Below are 21932 nucleotides of genomic sequence, written 5' to 3' on the forward strand. Positions count from 1 at the left end.
TCGAAAAGGAGCGTGCATCTTCATGTGTCTCGCTCTCCCTCATGCAGCGACTCAAGCCGTGAAGAAAACAGTCGGTGTGAGCCGTGCGGTTAGGGTGGCTACCTCAGCGAGGCCCTGCTGTTGTAAAACAGTCGCCGCTTCCGGCGCGCGCGAGCACCGTTATCTGTCATGTACTGACATGTGCGCCACGCTCTCGCTTGCTCAAGCCTCGAATTTCATACATGCGCCGACCGCCTCCGATATACCGTGTTTTTCGGACTATAGTCAGCGGAATTTACATGTTTAAAAGATGAAATTTCGCGCGGTGCGGACTATCTATCGATGCGGACTTTACATGACTTGAGTTTTCAAGATCGTTTGTCACACGCGAGGAAGCGTACTGAGGCTGTCGTAGTAAAAACAAAACGGGGCCCGGCTGCGATTGCCATATTTTGCCGTGCAAAATCACATAGCGAAATCAGCCCTGATATGCAATCGGCTTTGATACGCAACCAAATGCTGCTGGCGGTACTCACAGTGGTTGCTTTTCAGTACTTGGGTTAGAGACGACATACGAAAAATCTGGATGAATAACGGCATAGGTGTCGTAGTCCTTCTTGAAGAACGGTTGCGATGACTACGAAAACAGGAGGAGCCTCATCGCAGAGTTCGAGCTTATTGCAGTGGAGCGTGCGCAAGCAGTCTAGTCGAACAGAGCAGAAGAGAAGGAATTTGATGTCGAAGAAAAAAGTGCACGGATGTCGGTTGCTTCCCTGGAACACCTAAAGAAAATCTGGGCTGCTTCCTTGAAGCATCTTCGGATAATCTGAGAAACTTATTTTCAGCCGAAATTCTTCCTCGCTGACTATGCACCGGGTGCGGACTAACTAAGCAAAAACGTTTTATTTTAGGACGAAATTTTACCCTGCGGACTATACACCGGGTAATTACGGTACTCCCGTGCGTGCCGGCGAGTGGCGCGTACGCCTAGGAGGTGTTCTTGCAATCGGGCCTTAAGATGGGCAGGAGCGCAGGCTGTGTTGTGCATTTAACAGGCGTGATTTTGTTACACTAACGCGCATCGCTCGTCAGGCACTCATCGTTGCGCTGAAATCTGTCTCACCGCTCCCGTGCGCTCATCGACGCGGCTTTGTGCACGCTTTCCCCCTTTAGCTATCCTCCTTGCAGCAAAAGCGACATCGATGCTCCCGCTGTCGACACCGCCGCTAATCGAAATGCTCTGGTGACCAGCGGCGCAGGAGACGCGGTGAAGCGCTAATGCAGCGCCACTAAGGAGGCGACAACTACTACATCTGCCATGGCGCATGCACCCGCTTGGTGACATAGGAGAAGAAAGCGTCTGGAACCGCATAGCCTCCTGAGGGGCGGCGCGGCGGGAACATTATACCAGCGCGAATGCTAGAATGCTAGGGCGAATCATGCATTTTCTAAACAGTATGCCTAAAGCGAAAGCTCGCGCAGCCGTTTATGCGGGTTTCTTAAAAGGGCACTTCAACCACCGTTGGAATGCCGGGAAGGCCGAGGTAGCTTGCTTGGATTGTCTAGTATTAGCCCTAAAACATAACTACGACAGCAAAAATACGAATTTTCGCTGAAAAAATGTTGCAAGGAAAGGTTGTTTTGCAATCAATATTTACTGTAATAAAATACGCTTACTGCACACTGCAATATGAGCAGAAAAGCAGGCAGGTGTAAAGGAGCACCAAATTTGCCCAATGTTAGAGAGGCTTTCTCTTCGTGTCACCAAATATCGCCAACTGTCGAAAACAATTTTCTGCGTTTAGCAGAAACACTTTTCAGAGCAAATATTCTTTCGGAAACATTGTTCGCGCTTTAAATAGTACAATTTAGAAGCTTCCGTTTTCTCATTGCGAACAATAAAAACGTTTCATTGGTGTGGTCTGCTATTGCGGGTTGGAGGGCCCTATGTTCATGACCAGGCAGCTGAACCTCGAGTCGAATCTCGTTATAACGAGGTTGAACCGCATTTATGCTCTCGCCACTGCTTTTTCGCGCTTCCTTTATTAGTTCGGTGCTGAGTGGCTGGCTAGAGCACGCAGGTGCTGGCGGATCTGCCTGCTTTTTACTTGAATCAGTCCGTCTATCTTTAATCTCGGGAAGAGGCGTTGACTCTGCGATCGAAATCACACAGTCACACTAATAGTACCTCTACTTTATTTAGTCACTGTCGGTAAAAAAAACCCGATTCAACTAATTTCGCTGCTGCTTCTTTAGCTTCCAGTACGTCGACGCAGCGAAGCTCAATGCACACATAATACGGGCAACTTCTTCGACAGCTGTGATTCCATGTCACGGTCACGATTAGCGCTTGGTTATAACTTCCGCTGCAGAACACGCACTGCCATGCAGGGCATTCGGGGTTTACAGGATAGTCGTAAAACACGTGCTGTTTACGCACAATTAAGGAATGCTGGAATAAGCATTCCCTTCATTAGCCCCGACAACACGTGCCTACTAAAGTCGAACGCCCCTGTATCGGGCCGTGGGCTGCAGTCGAACATAGCTTTTATCAAAAAGTTGCATCAAACTGGCGAACGAGCCATCGACACATTCGATCGAAACTAAACGAGAAAAAAGAAAAACAGAAAAGAAGCTTTAAATTGGAAAGCCGTGCAAATCAGTGCACTATCTGTGCGTGCAGGAAACGTTGTCTTTTAATCTTTTCTAGGGGTGGGGACTACCAATATGCTGGGAGGCAGCGGTGGCGCAAGGAAGTTCAAAAGGAAATACGTCAGACTGGCGAGCTTATATAAGAGCTTGCGCTGGCCGGAAGCGGAGGGCTGCTTTTTGTTTGTTCGGGGGGCACAGGTACGCCCACTAGGGCAACCGGAGCGAGCGACTCGCTCCATCCCTTCAAGGTATCGAGGGGTGGAAGAGCTGAATTCCTGTTTTGCAACAAACTTTGGATGCTCATGAAGATGGCATGGTGAAGGACGTTTGGTCCAGGCTGCTAAAACTTTCGTCTTCGAAGTCGCAGCTGTATTAAGTGAAGCAAGTCTCGGTCACCCGACTGGAAGACACGCCATGGACATCATAGCCAAGCTACCGGAGGCCGAGTCCCCGACGGGGCTGACCATCGAAAACCTGAGCCACTTGGAGTGCGTGTTCCGCGAAGCTGTTGGACCCGGGCAGGAGTTGAACCGGGAACAGTTCCGGCTTATCGTCCAATCGCGAAACGCCTTCTTCGCTGAACGCATGTTCCAGCTGTTCGACACGGACAAGTCCGGGACCATTTCGCTCGACGAGTTCATCGCAGCCGTGAAGCGGTTCGCCAACAAGTCTCAAGACGACAAACTAACGATACTGTTCCAGCTGTACGACATAGACGGCGATGGTCTCATACAGCCGCAAGAACTGCGGGACGTGATGAGGGCCTGCATGGAAGAGAATGGCCTTCAATTCACGGAGTACGAACTGGACGAACTTACCCGTGTCCTCTTCGAAGATGCCGACCGCGACGAGACTGGTTCAATCACCTTAGATGAGCTTCGCTGCCAGCTCCAGAGCAGGCCAGGGCTTTACGAAAACCTGACCGTAAGTGTAGAGCGCTGGCTTCTTCCACCTTCAACCCGGAGAGCAGGAAAGCGACCGCTCGCATCGTGTTGGCCCAAGAAGCTAACCAGGAAATATATTAAGAACAATGCCGTGAGCGCTGCCTTTTGCTTTTGTTTCTTTGCACTCCAGCTGGCGGTGTTCTTTAGTCGTATGGAAGCCGAATCTCAGAAGCATCAAGACCTGAGGGAAAGCATTGATCGTTATTGGTTCCAAGTTCTAACGTGGCAAATGGGGGCGCTAGCCGGACAGAACCATTCGAGCGACGGCCGCTTCAGTACCCAGGAGGGCTCCGAAGTCGAGTGGATGCCAGACGCTCCGACCATGGGTTTGCACAGCGAATACGAGTTGGTCGCTCGCGAGTTTGGTCAGTTGCTCAATTTCGTTTGCGCGTTCACGGCTCTTCCAGTACTGAGGCACTGCGTCACCTGGCTTCGAAGTCAGAGTGTGGGCCGTTTCTTGCCGGTGGACAGCAGCATCTACTACCATAAGCTGACCGGTTGGTGCATCTTTGTCTACAGCGTCATTCACACCGTGGCTCATGTTTTGAACTTCGCGCGGCTCTCTGAAGGTGACTGGCACCTCTTCGCTCTGTACTTATTCACCACGCATCACGATATCGGCTGGGTCGGAGGCACCGCGTCTTTGACCGGATGGATTCTTGTAGCTGTCCTCACGGTAATGGTTGTCTGCTCGCTGCCATGCGTGCGCCGGAGCGGTCGCTTCGAAGTCTTCTACTTCAGCCATCTGCTTTACACTGTCTTCTGGTTATTCCTCATAGTACACGCCCCCAACTTCTGGAAGTGGTTCCTCGTTCCGGGTCTCTTGCTCACGATCGAGATGCTGGTGAGAGCATGCCGCTTTTTCAGCTCTTACGGGATGACCACGGTCATGAAGGGGGTGATCCTGCCCTCGAAGGTCATTCACCTCGTGCTCAAGAAGCCGCTGGACTTCGACTATCACCCCGGCGACTACGTCTACCTGAACATCCCGTGTCTGGCCAGGTTCGAGTGGCACCCGTTCACAATCAGCAGTGCGCCGGAGAAGGACGATGTGATATGGTTGCACATTCGCTCCTTCGGAGGATGGACGAACCACTTGTACCAGTACTTTGACAATTTCAGGAGAGAAGCATCGGAGCTTCCCCCTTCTGGCAAGGTGGGTGCATCGAACTAATGTTTGCAGACCGTTAGCAAATGACTTGCTGCCAATCATTGGGAAATACATTGGTGGTAGTGAGCGTGACTTAGTTCGTTTGCACTTCGGGTGTTTCGGCCTGCAGAGGATTGTTGGACCCACTAAAAGCAGTCGTAACGATGCTTCTATAGAGAGCGCTGCTATGCTGTTATCGTTTGAGTATTCTTGATAGCCAGACGCGTGCTGTGCGTTGGCGAGGTACAGAAGGTGAGGACACTTGTACAAAGTGTTCGAGCGGCATGAAACGGTTCAAATACAGCTGAATCTTAACACGGTTGCTTTGTTAGCAGCAACATCCTTGTGCCTGAATGGTTCGCATGCCTATTTTGCTGTGCTCGAATGGAAGAACTGCCGGAGAAACTCGGTGCTTGCTTTATAATTGTGCTTCCTTTCTTGCGGATTGCAGCACTCGAGCGCTTTAAAAAGTGCGTTCACCTCTGCATCCATTCCCAGAGCACATAACTGCTTTCTTTAGGAAACATTTTCAAGCGACGGTCGAAGTTACCTTCTAGTTGCACTAAGGCAAATGCTTCTTCTTCTTGCAGGAAGCATTAAACGAAATTTCAGCTCCTGTTTTCTCAAATCGCCCTGGGCACAGGCGGCACACAAAATTAATCTTGGAGCAGCCAAACAAATATTTCGGCGGCACATGAGGCGCGCAGGAAAGTTGACAGAGGAAAAAAAAACGGATTTTCTAACTGTTAATTACGGCAAAATGAAGCCGTTTCCTCACAAAAAAATTAGACTGTTCAGTCTATTGTGGCGGATTGTTTAAAAACCTAATAGCAGTGCAACCTTTAAGGTTTTGGCGCCAGACCAGACTCGCGGTTTTGTAACAAGAATTCGCCGTGGTCGCATCCTGGGTTAGTAAACTAATAAACTTTCCTCCGCTGTGCACCTTGATCCACTGCATGAATAAAATGGTTAGGCAGCGCCTTATGAAATTAAGGGGTTCTGCAATGACAGCGAACATTTGTTGTACAGGCCACTTTTTAGGCCGTTTTATTCATAGTCTGCTAATAACACCGCTTGTCTTTCATTCCGATGAATCCTAAAGCTGCAATAATGTGTGAAATGTACACTTGTTTCGCATCCACAGAACACGCTCGCAATGTACTCTCATTTAGGACAAGACTCGCCGAGTAGCCATATTGCACCTTCACCACCAAAGCACCCCTCCTGTTGTTGCTTTTGCTGCACATGTGCTTCACATGCACGAATCAATGCGAAACTTCCGTGTTGATATTGCTGAATTAACTTCACGGTGGCCTGCGCGAATGTAAAGACTTTTTTTTCTTCACTTGCAGGTCAGCGCTAATGATCTGCAGCTCCGTGCATTGGACGGCGTAGAGGGCGCCTACATCGACAGAAACCGCCTCCGGGACTCCGAGAGCGTGGTGCTAATGCCTCGAGGCACCCAACAAAGGGACACTTGCTCGTTCCTGGATTCCGGCCGTGAGCTCGAGGCTATCGTGGGCAGGGGGCTGCAGCCGGGTGCCCGCTACGCCGACTACACGAGCCTCATCATTGCCAAGAACCCGCTGACCGTCCGCATCGATGGCCCGTACGGGTCACCGTCCAGCCACATCTTCCGAGCCCAGCACGCGGTCCTCGTCGCGGCCGGCATAGGCGTCACTCCCTTTGCGAGCATTCTTCAAAGTATCATGTACAGGTACGTGTGGGCTTCCTCAATCATTCGCCGATTTCTCACGCTGAAGCCGTTTGCAGTGTACGGAATCGCGAGGCTGCGTAGTGATGGCCCACTCCCTGATGTTCTCGCTAAATCCTTCGAAGCGGTACTCATTGCTGCGGTCGAGTTCACGAGAAGAATCAACAAAGTGGGCCTGCAATGAAAGGCATGAGGAAGCAGCTCTGAAGTTTTATGGGAGATAGTACATACAGTTGTCGTAAAGAAATTGTACAGAGCTAATTGCAGACGGCGAAAAACCTTCATTAGACTCAAGTGATGACGCGTTGTCTGAAATGAATCACAAAAGCTTTGAAAAAAATCCTGGAATAATTCATCTCTATTCAGCTTTATTCGCCTCAACTAATTAACGCTACCCGCTCTGTACCGACGTTGTGGTCACAATTATGTCTGTTCAGTCACCATATCGCAGACTTCGTGCTCCATTATGTAATTATTAGTTTCTGGGCGTGTGTGTGAGCACGTGCCACTTGCACGCACAACCTGCTCAGTTTATCGATGAAAGTCCGAAGTTTTAGCCAAGGTTTGCATTGCCAGCTAGTCAAAATGACAAACTGCATATGAGCAAACAGTGGCTAGAAGCTTTTAAGGGAGACTATATCTAAAAGCGTAAAAATATGATGCATTCCACCGGAAAAAGCATTTGAAGTGCAAATGCTGCTCATTCGGGCTATTCAGATTTATAAGCTTTTGGAATAGTTCATTTCTGATCATCTGGATAATATCCCTGACGTCGCATTTATTATTGAAGTGTCACAAAAAGAGGCAAGCTTTTCTCTTTCATTTATTATACTGCCAACAGATACTACCAGGCACGCTCCACCTGCCCCCAGTGCAACCACTGCTGGGTCGAGAAGCTCCCCAGCAGCGTCATGAAGCTGCGCAAGGTGGACTTCATCTGGATCAACCGCACACAGCAGTCCCTGGAGTGGTTCGTGCGCCTACTGAGCGACCTGGAGGCCGAGCAGGCCCTCCTCGGGGACGTCCTGGAGCGGTTCCTGGACGTGCACATCTACATCACGTCGGCGCTCAGCCGCACGGACATGAAGGCCGTAGGCCTGCAACTGGCGCTGGACCTGCTCCATGAGAAGGACAAGCGCTGCCTCATATCGGGCCTCAAGAGCCGCACCCAGCCGGGCAGGCCCGACTGGGAGAAAGTCTTCCAGGGCATCAAGGAACAGAAGAAAGGCAAGGTCACAATGTTCTACTGCGGTCCGCCGGCACTCAGCCAGATCCTGCACGACCACTGCAACCGGCACCACTTCGCGTTCCGCAAGGAAGTGTTTTGAAGACGCTGGCTTGAATTTAGTCGTCATTAGTTTTTGCTGTTTGGCAATTATTCAGCGCAAGCTAACAAGCAACATGGACTGGAAGTTTTATGTTAGATGTTTTTATGTAAACCGAAGTCTTTAAGTCGGTTATCAGCGTTGTTTGCGGTGAACTGTTGTTTATTGCGAACTTTTAGCGTACGTGTTGAAGTAACTGCGATGCCTAATATTAGCTCTAATATTAAAAAAAAAATTGGAATGCATTGATATTTTATGTTCCCCATTTTATAGATCTTCCACGCGCGGCAAACTTGCTTTAAAAAGCCAATAAAGCTGTTTTTTAGAATGTTCCCTTTTATGACTGGTGTGTGCTTGGGGGCGTTTTCAAAACTCTCAGGATGCCGTGACTAAGTCCTAAAACCATTTGCATCTAATATCAGAACAGCCGATGTGACAGCGTTAATTTTTTGGAATGAACACGTGGCTATGCACCCATGTTCGATGAATTTTTAAGCGTGGTTAAGGAAGTTTCATCATCTAGGCGCCAAGGAAACGATGCAGCAAAGCACACGAAGCAAATATGCTGTTTCTAATGTCCCCCTCTCGTGCGCCGACCTCTTGCAATGCCAACAAGTGGCGCTCCGCTAAAATTAGCAGCGACGCTTGGAAACTTACAGGAATTAAAATCTGTGCTAAGGACCTGTTTTTTATCCTTTCCAAACTCTCTTAAACGGACATTTCTCTTCAAGAATTAGCGTGTCTGGCAGTGGTTGTCGTGGAAGGAAGCAAATTACTGCCAAACTCGTGCATTGCTATCGGATTTGATGAGTGAGCGGCGACTGATAATGTTCACGATTTTATTACTTCAATTATCGTGGTTCCACCTCAACCACCGGTAAGTTGGTACTACGCAGTCTACATGCAGCTGAGTGGATTCTAGTGAACAGAGGAGGGGGGGGGGATAATTTGTGATAACGGGTAAGAGCACAATTAAAAGGTATATTTCCAGCGGTCCTGTATTGCGATGAATTAACGCTGCGCTTTTTACCGCGTAAGACGGCAATTCAAATTTTTCACCCTGTAAATGATTTCTTTCTAGACATTTTATTTCTATCGACAAATGACAGTATGAAAATAGTGTAACTCCCCCCTTGGTATGTATTACGTTTTTAGGTTGCATTCTGAGATGCTATTCAGCCAAAAATCCCGCTTGAAAAGCTTGCGATACGAGCCGGGAGGCAAAACCGCCAGTTGAGGTACTGTGTTAAGAGAACAGAATTACGGGGGAAGGCAATGTATAGTGGAGGGAGGGAAATGTATAGGGCAATCTCGAAAAGTTAGGCGATGTCGTGTGCAAAAGTTGTACTAATGAACGTTTATCAAAAGTTGCCCTTTTACACTGTGCTGTCGTCATTCCTGATTTGATGAAATCAAAATGAAAGACATAGGGCAGAAGCTCTAAAAGTGCAAGCAGACAACGCTCCAGATGCAGTGTATTTAGCGCGCCACAGAACAGTGGTTTTCTTTTCTTTGGTTTCATAGTGCTCTCCTCGTGTAAGGTAGGCAGCCACTACCAGGAACAAAAGAAGCAAAAATAAAAGCTTTCAGAAAACAACGGCGACATACGGCAAGAGCTTTTATTTACCTCTTCCAGATGGCGCCACCGCCTTAAGCATCCAGAAAGCGCCTGCTGAAATTAGTCACTTTTTGAAGCTGAGTTTCGTAGGACCTGGTCCGGCAGAAGACCGCCAAGGATCGGGCTGCTGACGTCATGGACCGTAGGAACTTGAACGTTTGAGTGTAGTGGGGCCGTGCGGGTGCCCAAGGGCCTGCATCCCCGAACTTCTCTGTGTCAATAAAAGCTTTTACTACCACCAGCTGGTACGATCTAAGAGCTCTGGCCACTATTGACGGCCAATTTGCAAAGACGAAAAAATATTGATGATTAATCCTTTGACATTCTTCTAAAGCGTTTAAAGTAAAATGAGGAATGTATTTGGAAATAAGCCGTCTGCATTTACTGTCTGAAAGAAACGGTATAATTGCTTTTATGAAGAAAACGAAAAAGCAATGAACGACAACACTAGTGTAGTACGCTCAACGGAAGTAAAGAAAACGAAGACGTCTTCAAATCTAGCGCCTTGAGGCGCAAAATTGCAGCTACAATGTTCTAGCCCCTTTCAAACCGGGGCTTTCCTCGTGTTCAAAATTAGCGTCGCTCCAGAGGTGATGGAGGGCCTCGGAGGCTTTACAAAGTACGCTTAGCCGAGACTACTAGGTGAGTTCTGCTTCGAGTTATTTCAGCGTCTGCGTAAACGCAGCGGTGCCAGCCCATTGCACACATGTCTGGGAGGCGCAGCGTCGTATCTCTTCGTTGCACTGTTTTTACTTGAGCTTTAAGCTCCTATGCGTACTCGATGCTTCATTTCAAAAGTGCACCACCCGGACAAGCGTGACAGTGCAAGTTTTCCCGTAATCACCTAGGTGCCGTTGCTAGTATGTGTATGTGCCATGTCTTCATTCAATTTTGGTTGATTGTGCAAGGCATTATTATCGGCTTCAGAAAGTGAGTGGCGTTCACAGGCACAGTGCTTTTGCAAACTCTTTCACGAAGCGGTCTTCACGCATAAGAGTAGACAATGTCACCGATAAACGGTCGAAGCACACAGGCCAGGTTTAATTAGACGTGCTGGGTGTGCAAGACAGCAGGGAGCTAGAGCGAGGAAGATGGCAGTCCTCTAGCCCCTAGAATGTGCAAGGCGTGGCAAGTCCTAGTTAAAACAGTTCGGCCGCGGTATGGCGCCACTGGATGGATTGGTACTGTGGCATTGTGCGGGTGAGTTGATGCGTGATTGGAGTTGAACACGTGCCAAAAACAGGGACAAGTGAAAGAGGCGCACATGATGAGGGCTGACGTCCGGTGCACATTCTCTAGCCTTCTTATCAATGCGAATTTTGATTGGTGCAGAATTTAGAATGGTTAGCGTGTGTCCTGGAGTATTTAAGCGAAGCATATTAGCGCATTAAAAGTAATCAGTAAGATCTTGAGGAGCTTCTCTTTGTGGGGATGACCAGGGACCAACGTGTTGAGTTTTAGTTTAATGAAATCACTGCCATAGAGAACGGTGTTGCGCCGTAATCGCACTGCGCGCAAAAGTTTTCAAGACAACCTAAAAGCGTGCAGTGGGGTTCCGTAATGCAAACCGAACAATGCTGCGTGACGACGGTGGAGGTGAATAAAGTCAGAAGAGAGCTCAGTGACCGCAATTCGTGTCTTTGCGCTATTTGCTGACATCTCTGTGGTTTCGCCTGTTCGAAGAAATTCACCGCAAAAACAAAATATTCATGTATCCGCTCTTCTAGCACACCATAAAATATTTTCTTTTTGTTTCATGGTGGCATGTTTGTATAATGGCTGGCTTTGATTTTGTACTTTTAATAGATGCTCTATCATTTCCGTAGGCAGCATACAGCATGATGAGATAGCTTTGTTGAAAGCTATTCAGGAGCCTATTACCTTATAATCGTCATGACTCTATTGACATGACACCATGACCTGTTATGATTTGCTGCGCAGCATAATTGCGGATAATATTTCTGCACGTTAGCGAAATGTTGTATTTGCCAAGGCATTGGTTCTTTGCTTGTCCTTTCTTTGCCGACACTATTGTGCTGTAAGCCTTTAATATTAACTCAATTGTCCGATATGTTTACATGCTGTGAGGAAATATTCGAACTGGAGATTAAGGACGCGCGCAATTTCCGGCAGGGGACATTATTCTGGAGAGGAAACAGTATCTCTGAAAGAATCAGACTTGCGATTGTCCAATTTCTCAAGAAGCGTGCGAACGAGTGAGAACTGTCTGTATTGAAGAGATTTAACAAAGGGTAACGGCAGAGTAAGTAATCGTCTTCCCTAGCAAGTCCCCAGACCCTCAAAAGGGAATGGAAAGCTTAAAAGTGGTCTCAACTCTATTTACAGATAGATGGTCCGAAATCAGAAGTAAAATGCAGTTGGCCACGAAAATTGTCTTGGGGTTATCGCTGTGCCTGCTATTTTGTGCAGAAACAGCGGTCTCAAGGTCTTCGTTCTTGAGGTAAGTTTGAGGCAAAGTATGGTAATCACTAGCAACGTCGAAGCGACCTGACGCGAGCAAAGTGAGCACACTCTGTACGCCTACTTTGCAAGGTTTCTCAGAATGAGATTATCCTCTCGCAAAAGCACTATTAGTGAGAAAGCGAGTCGAAGGTTCCAAGAAATGAGCTGGTGTATAACTATATATTCTCGCTGTCAGTCTGGCAAAACAATAAAAATCAGCTGTCATCTAGCCTTCAAATGAAACGATAACGTAGCTTTGATACTAGTATGGTATTAGCACGGCATGCGGCGAATTGTTTCTCTAACATTGGCGACTTCATCTTTTTTTTTCTTTGCGGCGCATATTTCCGTTTTACGATTCATGAAATACCCAAACATTCTATTTGCGGCTTGGAGGCGAAGGAAGATATTTACCTCGAGTCATGTAACTAAGAGTACTCTGATGCGGAATGCATTGTGGGGGAATTTAAATCCGTCCGACAGCTTGATTGGACAAATACGACGGACGCTCACAAAAAAACTACTTACATTACTGGAAGGAAGAGGAGAAAATGGGGTTTGCACCAGGAGAAGGGGAAAGGGGGTTGTAAGGGTGTTACGGATTAATCAGTGCATGAGGGCTTTAGTATAGTCTTCCCCGAATGAGGTTGTATGTGACTATTCTATCTAAGCGCCATGCTCATGACGAGTGTGGATATCGAAAAGCTTCTCGAGGTTATTTGGACGCATGCGATCACAGGCGCCGCGTGTAATCTTATACTGCTTTCTTTGCTCTCTGCAATGTGACACTAACGTAAGTAACTATGTACTAACGCAACTATGAAGAAGATGTAGAACAAACGCCAAGTAATGTTGAAGTTGCCGAGGCAGAATTAGCGCAGCGATTCAGGAAAACAATTTTTTCAAAGCACTGGCTGAAAAGTCAGCTCAAATTTGTTTCCTGGAAAGCCTTCGGCCTGAGGAGTCCAAAGGCAGTCAAAACTTTTGTTAGTCATCAAATACCTTCACTTTTACTGAAATTTCTTGTTTGTTTTGCAACCATCCCAGACGCTCGTTTAAATCTCGGAATGTTGAAGACAAGGGCCTCTTCCTGAGCCCTTTGATTGAAAAGAACGCCATCAAAGAGGCCAGACAGGCAAGCCTCGTGAAGATCTTGAAGACGCGGGTTAACGCTACCGGTTACTCTGGCTTCATAACCGTCAACAAGGAGCACCAGGCGAACCTCTTCTTCGTCTACATGGAAGCTTTGGTGAGCCATGCTTCAGTACTTAGAGCATAAGCAAGTTCTCGTGAAACTTAACGTGTGCTACTTTGCAAATTTCTTTGTGTAGACAGGATGCTAACTGATCTGGCATGGCACACGTCACCGACAAACTGAAGTCTAAAACGTCCATCCAAGTTTCGTTTTTTTTGCAATTAGATTTAAATCGAAAGGTGTGATATTAATGTTAGCAAAACATCTGTAAAGCTAAGCTTACCGGCTTAGCGGATTAATCAGCGAAAGCTGTTATAGCTCTCTTTTAGCCGTTTAGCACTGCACTTAGTCGTGGAATCTACACCGCGGCCGTAATACGGAAAAGCATAGCTGTGCTCAGGCGAATCTGCGAAATATGATCTGCGCACCAGACACCTCCAACCTCTCTCTCTGACTCCCCCTCTCAAACTTGCTCTCTTTATCTTCCATAAAAGTGGAGAGGAGGATTTTCTTCTCTACAAATTGCCATTTGTCACAGTTGGCAAGTGAGTTGAATAAATTATATTAAGCGTAAATAAATTTTAATTTTTGAGTTAAATATATTGATTATAAATGGCGTAATATTCCTTATGTAATGCCCCCAATCCTGGGGGCCTTTAAGGTGATGAAGTGAAGAAGTGAAGCGCGTGCGGCCAGGCGGACACAAACAGTGAGAAAAATTATCATCGTTACCGGAGTAAGTAACTACAGTTCACTAACTTCTATTTACTGCATTTAGCGCGAATTTTTGCATTGAAGACTTAGAGGAAGTGGTGTTCAAAGATTATTATATTTTGTTCAATTTTAGTAACCCGCCTGTGTCCTGAGATATGCACATCTAAAATTTCAGCCCAAACTTTGTAATTACTTATGTGAGACCACGGCACTCTGCATGAGGCTCCTCCCTGGTATGACGCAGCTGTTGCGTATGGTGCTTCGCCTGACAATAACATTGTTACGACGAAGTGGCAGTGGAAGACGAAGTGGCCTCTCGCGTGAGAGGACGAACGAAGAAGAGGAGGCTAATGTGGCTCCCTGTTCGTGTTGGTGCTCCCTGCTAGGAACTATACATTCTAACCCCCAACACTTGTAAATAAATGTAAATATAATTACCCCGCACCTCCACTAAGGATGTTACGGGGAAATACTATTTACATTTATTCACAAGTGTTTGGGGTTAGAAAAAAAAAGTTCCAGCAGGGAGCACCAACACGAACAGGGAGCTGCATTAACCTCCTCTTCTTCGTTCGTCCTTTCACGCGAGAGGCCGCTTCGTCTTCCGCTGCCACTTCGTCGTAACAATATGGAGTTGCAGGCGACGGCGATAACTTTCCATTGTTGGTCAGTGAAACCGAAGAATCATGGTGCCGGGGGCGCGGGGCGTGCCCTGTTGCTTTAAGCAGTTGCTTATTAGACGGGTCTAATAAGACGTGGAGCCACCTTAGACTTCGCAAGCGGTAAGGCGAAGCGATACCACCCTGCTGGCCAAGAGCGAAAGTTTATAACCATCGCCTGTAACCCCACATTCTATTCAATCGACGCGCCACGCGCAACATCTGCAGTCACATCACTAAGGAGCTTCATGCCGAGCGCCGTGTAATTATACGGATAATTACACGGAGCGTAATTAAACAGAGTGCCGAATAATTAGACGGTAATTAGACGTGCGTGCATAATGAGACGGATAGGGCTTAAAATGTAGACGTGCACATCTGAGGACACAGGTGCGTTGGTAAAATTCTACAGAACACAATAGTCATCAAATATCACCGCCTCTAAGTTTTCAATATAAACATCCACGCTTACTGTAGTGAACAAAAAAGTAATTAATTAGTTCTGGTTAATTACTCAAGTTACGGTGAGAATTTTTCTCGCTGTTTTTGTCCGCCTGGACGCGACCCATATTCAACAATACCTTATGTGTACTGGCCTTGGCAATTTAAAAAAAAAAATACCCAAAGCCTATCACCGCCCAGCGGCAGCCAATATGAGGAAAATTGTTAGGAAGCTAGAACACAGCAATACACTGCAGAGTCGAACCTTCGAAAGAACGGTACATGAGGCAAATGACTTGAGTACGATTGCACGTTTTGGGCGATTAAAATAAGAGCTAACTGCCTAAAACGTTTTAAGCTTCCCTTTTGCGGAAAACGATGCGTATTATTTCTCATCTCCCAAAGTGTGTTCTCGTATTTCTTAAGTCTGAATTCTTGTGGTGGCAGTCTGGTGCTTTTTTTTTTACAGCAAAACGTGTCATAGCATTGGTTTAGCTTTGCGATTTACTCATGCATTTTTGCTGCATTCAATTCCTAAGTTAGTCATTGAAAAAAAAAATCAGTTTGAATGCTATAATTTGAATTGCGCGTAAGACAAAACTTATGCAAAAACGGTGGCTTGCATGCGGTTTTAATTAGTCAGTTGCGCAAAGCCTGCCGTCTCACTGCACATTGGCCCTGCTTATCCAAACCTGAGCATAACCTGCATCATTCGTTGCTGTGAAGCGCTGCACAGGTTCCAGTGATATCCACGTGAATTCATGTAGAGCTAGAACGTTCAGAGCACTCAGACATTACTGGGGCACTTGGAAGCTCCTGCCATTTTAGCGTATATGCCGTTGGACTGGAGATCAGGATTTTGAACATTCATAACTGAGATGCACAATAGTTTTGTTATACACCCACTGGTTCGCACTAAATTGCTGTCGACTGCGTTAGCACTGAAGCGTTGAGAAACTGAATGCACCATCTGAAATAAAGAGAAAAAGCTAATGTTCAAAGCTCCTTGTTCGTGAGAAGAACCGTGTCGTGTGCAGTGAATAATCAAACATGAAGTAGTTCGGTCAGAAGAGACAGCGATGAAAATGTCATTAGTACTTGGGTTCGCATTTCTTCTCTACTAAATATAGATCATATTTTTGTCATCAGATAAAAAATCACGGGGTAGGTAAACCATTGTAACTCGAACGAGCCAGCGTTAGTTGGCTTGTGATACCGAATAAATGGAGGTATATTAACAGCGGTGGCCTAGGGGTTAGCGCCAGCATCCCTTCGTATGCGGTAGGTGCATTTTTACCGGCGGGCGTCCGGTGCTGCGCTTGGAGACGCCTGCGCCAACTGCTCAAAAGTGGCGAAAGAGCCATTAGCAGCTAAGGCTGTAAAAAATGTGAATGGTAGTTCATGTAACGTTACGAGAAGTTCAGAATCAGCGCTGTAGATAAGGACGATGTATGCAACGACGCTCCGGTGAGTGTTATACAGAGTGGCTACAGCCAAAGGGCTTGCCTCGGAGCTGCGCATCCGAAACCATTTCTGGGGCCCTCTGCCCTGGTTTGTCACATTCCAGTTGTGGTAGCAATAGAGTGGATCACGTGACCCTGCTATGCAATGACGTCACTTCGTGAGGAAGGTGACCAGGTGGTGCCTGGGAGGAGTGGAGGGGAGCCCTCTGGTTGTAAGAGTTGACGCTATAGAACTCCAGTGCCACTGTCGTGATGCGGAAGTTAGACGTGCTCTTCAAGCAACCTAAGTGATTAATATTTTGTCCTTTTTGCTTACTTCAGATCAACCCCGAGCAGGCGCCCATCCTGATATACCTTCAGGGAGGTCCCGGAAAATCGAGCACCTTCGGCCAGTTTCTGGAGGTCGGCCCGCTAGGAATCAATTCCCAAGGTGTGCTGTACCGGCGGGTACACACAGTCCAGAGGATGTTCAACGTCCTCTTTCTCGACCAGCCCGCCGGCGCAGGTTTCAGCTTCACCAAGTCGTCGATGGGCTACGCCAGAAGCAGTGAAGAGTGCGGGATTGCAATTCGCGAGTTTCTCAGGCAGTTCCTTATCATGTTTCCTGAGATCAAGGGGCGTGACCTCTACACTGCAGGAGAAAGCTACGGATGTGAGTTTGGAAGAACACGGCGCTAGCCTCGCTAATTCATTACTCAACTGCTGATCCCGGCCGCGGTGGTCGCATTTTGATGGAGGCGAAATACTAGAGGCCCATGTGCTGTACGATGTCAGTGCACGTTGAAGAACCTCAGGTGGTCGAAATTATACGGAGCCCTTCACTACGAGGTTCCTCATAGCCGTAGTCGCTTTGGGACGTTAAACACGATAAAATCAAACCATTAATCAACTGCCGAATAGAAAATCATATTTTATATGAATGGCACAATCGTCTTGAAAATTGGGAAAATTAAACATAGGCCCATTTCACATGGCTTCAACTCTGAAGGCTTAAACATTTGTGATTTTAACTTCAAGTATAAGGGATTTGCAATTGCTTCAGTTGCTGAGGTTGAGTTGGGAGTAGGTTGAGATTGGGAGCTAACAAAGGAGGCTAGCATTATTTGAAGGCAAAGTCCCTTTAAGTTTCGTTGGTTTCAAGGACTGTTGGTTTTATTCTCATGCAGCTACGTGAGTCCCTTCCCGTGTTATGAGTTCATGGTCTTGGAAATAAGAACTTCTCTTTGAAAAGAACTCAACTTGGAGATCACTCATTCTACACTCTAAGCGATTTTTTTTTTCGGGAGTAACAACGACCAGGACAAGGCTCAGCCTTCGGTTAAAAAGAGTCCAACAGAGCGACCAACGACATCATTTACAGTCCTCGCTCCCTTGCTCTGCTCCGCTGTAAGCACAAAAATTTGTTGACACATTTTCTGCTATTAAACTTTCGCCTTTTATAATCGAAGTACGCAAAAATACGCACGAAGTGAAAAAAGTAATCAGATAAGGTAGTTCGAGTAAATGACGACTGTCACTGCCGTGCAGAGGCCGCGAGTTCTGCTTATAGAAAGGCTTAATGCCATCGCAGTGATAGTAAACTGAGAATGAGCGCTGTAAGTACGACGCTTTTCCAATGATGCATGTTGGTGAGTTGCGAGGTGCACCTTAATGATATGCGTGATTTCATTGATTTTGTCTAAGTTTATGGTTTTAAACTGTGTGGTAGTGAAGTGGTGCGTGAAGTGGCAAGTGGCCGGTCCTCGTTGCGGCAATATGTACTCGACATCGCCCGCGAAAAGCCGAGACTCTACCCCGAGTGGCGACAAGGAAGGAAGACCGCGATTAGGGACCGAGTGAACGTTGTCTTGATCACGGCAGCGCCGGCTGTGAGGCTATGTTCAATACATACACGACTCGAACGTGTTTTTTTTTTTTTACAGAAGGATGCCACTATAAGCGCGTCTATTTTTTCAGGCTTATCAAAGCCTGCTGCGGAAGCGCGGGATAACACCGTCACTTAGGACGCATAATAGCAATACTCTGGATAAAATGCACCTGGCCTAAACTTACCTCTTCAATGCTTCGTACCTCTAACGAACGTATTTAGAATGCTGGATTAGTTGTAGTGGTGTCTGGTTAATAGCGCGCCCGCTTCCCAATTGAGGACGCAGTGTTCGGGTGCCCATCCCAGGGATGAATTCTTTTTTTGCTTTGAAACGTTGCTCTTTTGTAACGATAGCTACATTACGGTAGCATTTTGAGCCTTCAGCGTGGCGGCGCCGCCACGCTGTCACGTGGTTGGTCACGTGGTGCGGTGCAGCTGCCGGCGGCGCGGCGCCATGGATGATCACGTGGTTCGTCACCTGGTTGCTCACGTGACCAGCCACGTGGTGCGGAGCAGCTGATGCTGCCGGCGGCGTGGCGCGCTGGCGCCACAGCTGTGCGCATGCGCCGTGTCAATAGGGACGAAGATGAAGAAGGAACGCCCAGCGAAACGGAGCGGCGAAAGACTGACTTTGCAATTCGACTGAGCAAGTTCCACTCGGCCAGCTGTAGCTATCGCGACACTCCAGGTTTAACCAGAGCTAAACCACCGCCAATTATTTGAATGAACGGTTGCACCCCTACGCTGCTCGCTTCAGATTAACAGTTGGGCCATAAGGAACGATTTGTAGCATGTTAACAGTTAACCGCTGAAGTGCTAGTGGTTATGAAAGAGTAGTTCGACAGAGAAGGGATGAAAAATCGCTTAGTGTGTGTGCTCGTGAAACCGTAGAGAATCGAAAGAGGCGAGAAAAAGACGAGACGTTAAGAAACTCCGCTAACTTTTTAAAACACGCACATCTATATATACAAGACCCCATTTCCAGAGCACAACATGATATTCCCGAATTTTAGCATGACCCAAGGAAAGCAAGTTCCTTGTCAGAGAGACAGTAGGAATGCTAACGCAAACGCTTCATAATCGAGCAGTTTTTAATTTTTTTTGGCCTCGATAGTCTCCCGTGTAGTCTTGCCCTCGCTCTTTCCCATTAAAAAGCATTTTTGGTAGAGCTGCTTACATTAATGTTTACACGTGTCGCTATGTAATACAAGCCAGAAATCTTGTTCGTCCTTTTTCTGCGTGTTGCCTTTCTGCTCTACATTTCGATCATTAATGCAACGACCAGCCTGGACTACATACTGTTGTCCATATACGTTTGTCTGATGTCTGATAAAAAATTTGCTTCCCTTAGACTGTGCTAGAATTCATGCATGTCACTTCGTGTTGTGCGGAAATAACAGGAGTGTGCGGTGCGTATTCCTAATGAAACTGTTGGATGTTGGCAATGTATGTGCTTGCATATAGTCCTCGCCCCAAGTATTACGGATGGGCTACGGTTTTATGAAAATGAACCAAAAAGTCCTAGTTTCAAAGTTGGTTCAATGCTCTTGTTGACAAAGTGACCAACCCACGCCTCTGCTCTGGTGATTGCGCTCAGTAACATCTATGGCTCTTTCCAGCGCGTGCAGCCGTGACACTGGCTCACAGCCTCTTGACGAAGCAAGACCCGAGCGTACCCCTAAAAGTGTCGGGGGTGATAGTCGCTGCTCCAGCGGTGGGCAACGTCTTGGACCTCATGGACTCCTCCGACACTCTGTTCCACTATGGTATGCTCGACCACAACGGCCATGCGATCTTCAACCAGGCCATGCAACGCGTTCGTGGCCTGTGGAGCATCAACCGTACCTTAGCTCTCCACCTTCTCAGCCACACCATCTTCCGACTACACCCTACGCCCAGCCTATTCTCGAAGCTCACCGGCTACAATGACCACGCTAGCCTGCTCAGTGACCAGAGACCTCCGGAATTTGTCCACTACTACAGGTACATGCAAAGGCCTCTGCTCAAGAAGTCTTTGCACTTGAGCCCACAGGCTGTTGTGGATAGCAACCGGCTGCACGTCATGCTGTACCTCGCTGGCGACTACCTCATCGACCTCCGGGACAAGATGGAGTACCTTCTGGACGCTACGAAGGTGTTGGCCTTCTGGGGGACCGTGGATACCGTGCTCCCCGCTGTGAAGTTGGAGAAGTACATCCTTTCATTGAACTGGACAGGTACGGCGGCCCTGAGGAAGGCAGCAAGGCGGCCCTGGTACGAGTCGGGCGAAGGGTCAAAGCTTGTGGGATACGTGAAGACAACGAAAGGCTTGACGTGTGTGGCCCTTTCCCGAGCGGGACATCATACGACGTTCGATGCCTCTCCGGCCGTGTTCAAGATGATCGAGCTCTTTGTGAGCGGCGTGGACATAGTCAGCAGCAGGCGAAACGTAGTGGGCGTAAATTAGTGCTCGCAAAGTTCATTGCCAGTTACGTGTGTTGATACGAATAGAGGTCAATACCGATGTCAGTAATTTGCATCTATTTGCTTGAAGTTGCTGCTAAATTAAAATGATTCGCATGCAACTGATAGTACATTTTTTAGATTGCGTAGTTTTAAAAAAAGTATATTGTTTCTCTGAATTCATGCGAACATACGCGGCGAATATAAAGGTTCTGTAATTCGTTCTGTTAAGGCCTTTGCAAAAGTCGCAATTAGCGTATAAAGTAAGGACTATAGAGAAAAAAGCAGTGCTTGCATAAACTGGGGTTTCAAAGTCCTTCCTTTAGGTGTGAAGAAAACAACCTTAAAATTTTAGACTATTATTCGCATAGGTTGGAAACCTTGCACGTCTAAAGCTTTTACTCAGTGTGGTGTAAGCAGCGCACTATTAATTTTTTTTGTGTTATATTGGCGCTTGAGGTAATGGCTGATGCTATGTAAGAGCAACCTGGAAATTTTACTTATCTCAGCAATGTATGTTTTGTGGGCTTCGCTATCTCCAAATAAACTATTCGAAAATTATTGCACTGCTGCTTAGTGCTTGTGTGAAAAAAAAAAGGCTTTACTTTCTCCTTCATAGCTTCCTGCGCTGAGTAACGTAACGAACTTCCTTATTCCTAGACTGGACCCCGTCCTCGGTACATTGTTCACACGACACTTGTCCAACTTAATACGTTCATTACCCTGTATTCCTGTATTCATCAGTCTTTCCTCCTCCTAAGTTATGATCTACTATGATGAGGCCGACGATGTGATGATCAATAGGAACTACTGATTGCCGACAGGCTCGAAAACTCTTAGTGTATGCATGAGCAAGAGTTGAATGTGCACATGTCCTGAAAAGCACAGCGTTATTTCACAATGCGGACACCTTTATAATAGCGCTGACTGATTTTAAAAAAACAAGAAATATATGAATACGTTTGTTTCACTACCTCATTAGTGACATGTCCTGCGTTCTCGGGCAAAAAATTTTGAAAATTAAAAAAATGGAAAACCGCAGTGTCCCCCTCACCAGCAAAAGGGGGTCGATTCGAAACGGAAGCTGCTACATGAAAGAGACTCCCAAAGCTAAGTACCGCGTCTTGCTCTGAAGCACGAAGTGCTGGCCTATTCGTGTACAGGGATACGCATGTGCGTCGGAGCTGAGGTATGTTCAACACGATAGCTAGGCGCGCGAGTTGGTGATACATTTTCAAAAATAACAGCGCAAAAAACGGGGACGAAGGACAGCGGTTGTCCTCTGTTTTTCTACGCTTCGTCCCCG

At 47.1% G+C, this 21932-nt stretch overlaps 2 protein-coding genes across 2 annotated transcripts; both read left to right on the top strand.

Moving 5' to 3' along the window:
* The first annotated feature begins 3045 nt into the window (after positions 1–3045).
* On the top strand, positions 3046–7767 carry Nox (NADPH oxidase). The gene is made up of 3 exons (XM_077640094.1): positions 3046–4731; positions 6078–6442; positions 7281–7767. Exons 1-3 carry the CDS (start codon positions 3046–3048, stop codon positions 7765–7767), a joined length of 2538 nt encoding a protein of 845 aa, XP_077496220.1.
* Positions 7768–9854: 2087 nt separating this feature from the next.
* Positions 9855–21186, top strand: LOC144106466 (venom serine carboxypeptidase-like). The gene is made up of 5 exons (XM_077639284.1): positions 9855–10024; positions 11729–11843; positions 12893–13094; positions 16639–16969; positions 19804–21186. Exons 2-5 carry the CDS (start codon positions 11755–11757, stop codon positions 20628–20630), a joined length of 1449 nt encoding a protein of 482 aa, XP_077495410.1. The 5' UTR covers positions 9855–10024; positions 11729–11754; the 3' UTR covers positions 20631–21186.
* Positions 21187–21932: the final 746 nt, after the last annotated feature.

This window comes from Amblyomma americanum, chromosome 10 (assembly GCF_052857255.1).
Source record: "Amblyomma americanum isolate KBUSLIRL-KWMA chromosome 10, ASM5285725v1, whole genome shotgun sequence".
Classification (NCBI taxonomy): Eukaryota; Metazoa; Arthropoda; class Arachnida; order Ixodida; family Ixodidae; genus Amblyomma; species Amblyomma americanum.